The sequence below is a fragment of the Fragaria vesca genome, linkage group LG1 (genome assembly GCF_000184155.1).
Source record: "Fragaria vesca subsp. vesca linkage group LG1, FraVesHawaii_1.0, whole genome shotgun sequence".
Classification (NCBI taxonomy): Eukaryota; Viridiplantae; Streptophyta; class Magnoliopsida; order Rosales; family Rosaceae; genus Fragaria; species Fragaria vesca.
The window spans coordinates 11,445,894-11,447,357 of NC_020491.1; the positions used below are offsets into that span (position 1 = coordinate 11,445,894).

Here is a 1,464-nt window from a genome sequence, read left to right on the forward strand (position 1 = left end):
TGACCCAGGTAAACAATCCTGTCCGCGTGACGACTAGCATCAACGTTCTCTAAGCAGATGGGACAAGCCTTGTACCCTTGAGTGGTATGAGAAGATAACATACCGTAGCCAGGAAAGTCGCTAATCGTCTACATCACGACTGCTCTCATCCTAAATGAAGTTTTACTATGTCTGTCAAAAGTGGGGATTCCATTTTCCCATAATTCTTTTAGCTCATCAATCAACGGTCTCAAATACACATCTAGACACTTTCCCGGAGAATTGGGACCTGGAATTAACAATGCCAGAAAATTATATTCCTTCTTCATACACATCCACGGTGGTAAGTTGTACGACATTAAAATAACAGGCCAAATGCTATGAGACAGAGTCATATTGCCGCTAGGATTGAACCCGTCTGTTGCTAGTCCGAGCCTTACATTTCGAACGTCTTCCGCAAAATCAGGAAATGATGCGTCAAAAGATTTCCAAGCCTCCCCATCTGAGGGGTGTCTCAAAACACCGTCATCTTCCCTAGGAAGACCGTGCCATCTCATCTCCTCTGCAGTCTCTGATGACATGTACAGACGCTGCAATCTCGGAGTTAACGGGAAATAATGAAGAACCTTCACAGGAACAGGTTTCCCTTTATCTGAAGAAGCATCCTCATCATACCTCGACCCATTGCAAATGGGACAGTAGATAGCATCCTTGTAATCTCCGTAAAACAGCACGCAATTATTCTTACAGGCATGGATCTTCACATAATCAAGGCCGAGGTCGCCCAAGATCTTTTTTGTCTTATAATGACTCTCAGGAAGTCTATTTATAGGAGGAAGCAAAGTTTTGATAAACTTTGAATAGTCTCCATAATGTCCATTACTCGTTCTGTGCTTTACTTTCAAATGCATTTGTGACATGATGACACTCAAAATTGAAACTGGACAGTCGTCATACACTGGTGTCTGGGCTTGTTCGAGAAGCCTGCTATACTTCTCATAATTAGACATGTCAACTGGCTCATTGACATTGGGGGCATCATCATCAATTGCCTCTTCTTCATATCTTAAAGCATACGGGAAAACATCATGTAGCATATTCATAGCGGGGTATATAGAAGGGTCGGCAGTACCACTAGATGACCCAACTTCATGAATGTAACTTGCTCGAAATTCCGCTAGTGTAGGATTATTTTCCTCCACCTCACCGTGTTCCGTCCATATAGTATAATTCTTCCACATACCAAAATGTGACAAGTGTTGTTCCATACCCGATCGTGTCTGCCAATCGTTGCACATACATTTTCTACATGGACACTTGTGCCACTCAGTTCCTGGGGTAGCATGATAATAAAAAAATCTCAAGAAATCAAAGATTCCCTGTATATACAAGTGGTGACACCTGTCGTATAACATCCAGCTTTATCCATGTTTTGCATCTGCTGTCATAAGAGAAACAACAAATAAGCATCAAGTATATAGCAAC

General features: G+C 42.1%; 1 protein-coding gene across 1 annotated transcript; it reads right to left on the reverse strand.

Annotated features, from left to right (window-relative positions):
• Positions 1–128: 128 nt before the first annotated feature.
• On the reverse strand, positions 129–1,247 carry LOC101300484. Its single transcript, XM_004289195.1, has one exon. It carries the CDS (start codon positions 1,245–1,247, stop codon positions 129–131), a length of 1,119 nt encoding a protein of 372 aa, XP_004289243.1.
• Positions 1,248–1,464: the final 217 nt, after the last annotated feature.

What these genes read in the sequence shown, in the direction of transcription:
- LOC101300484 (XM_004289195.1), bottom strand. Translation starts at nt 1,247, where the DNA reads ATGGAACAACACTTGTCACATTTTGGTATGTGGAAGAATTATACTATA.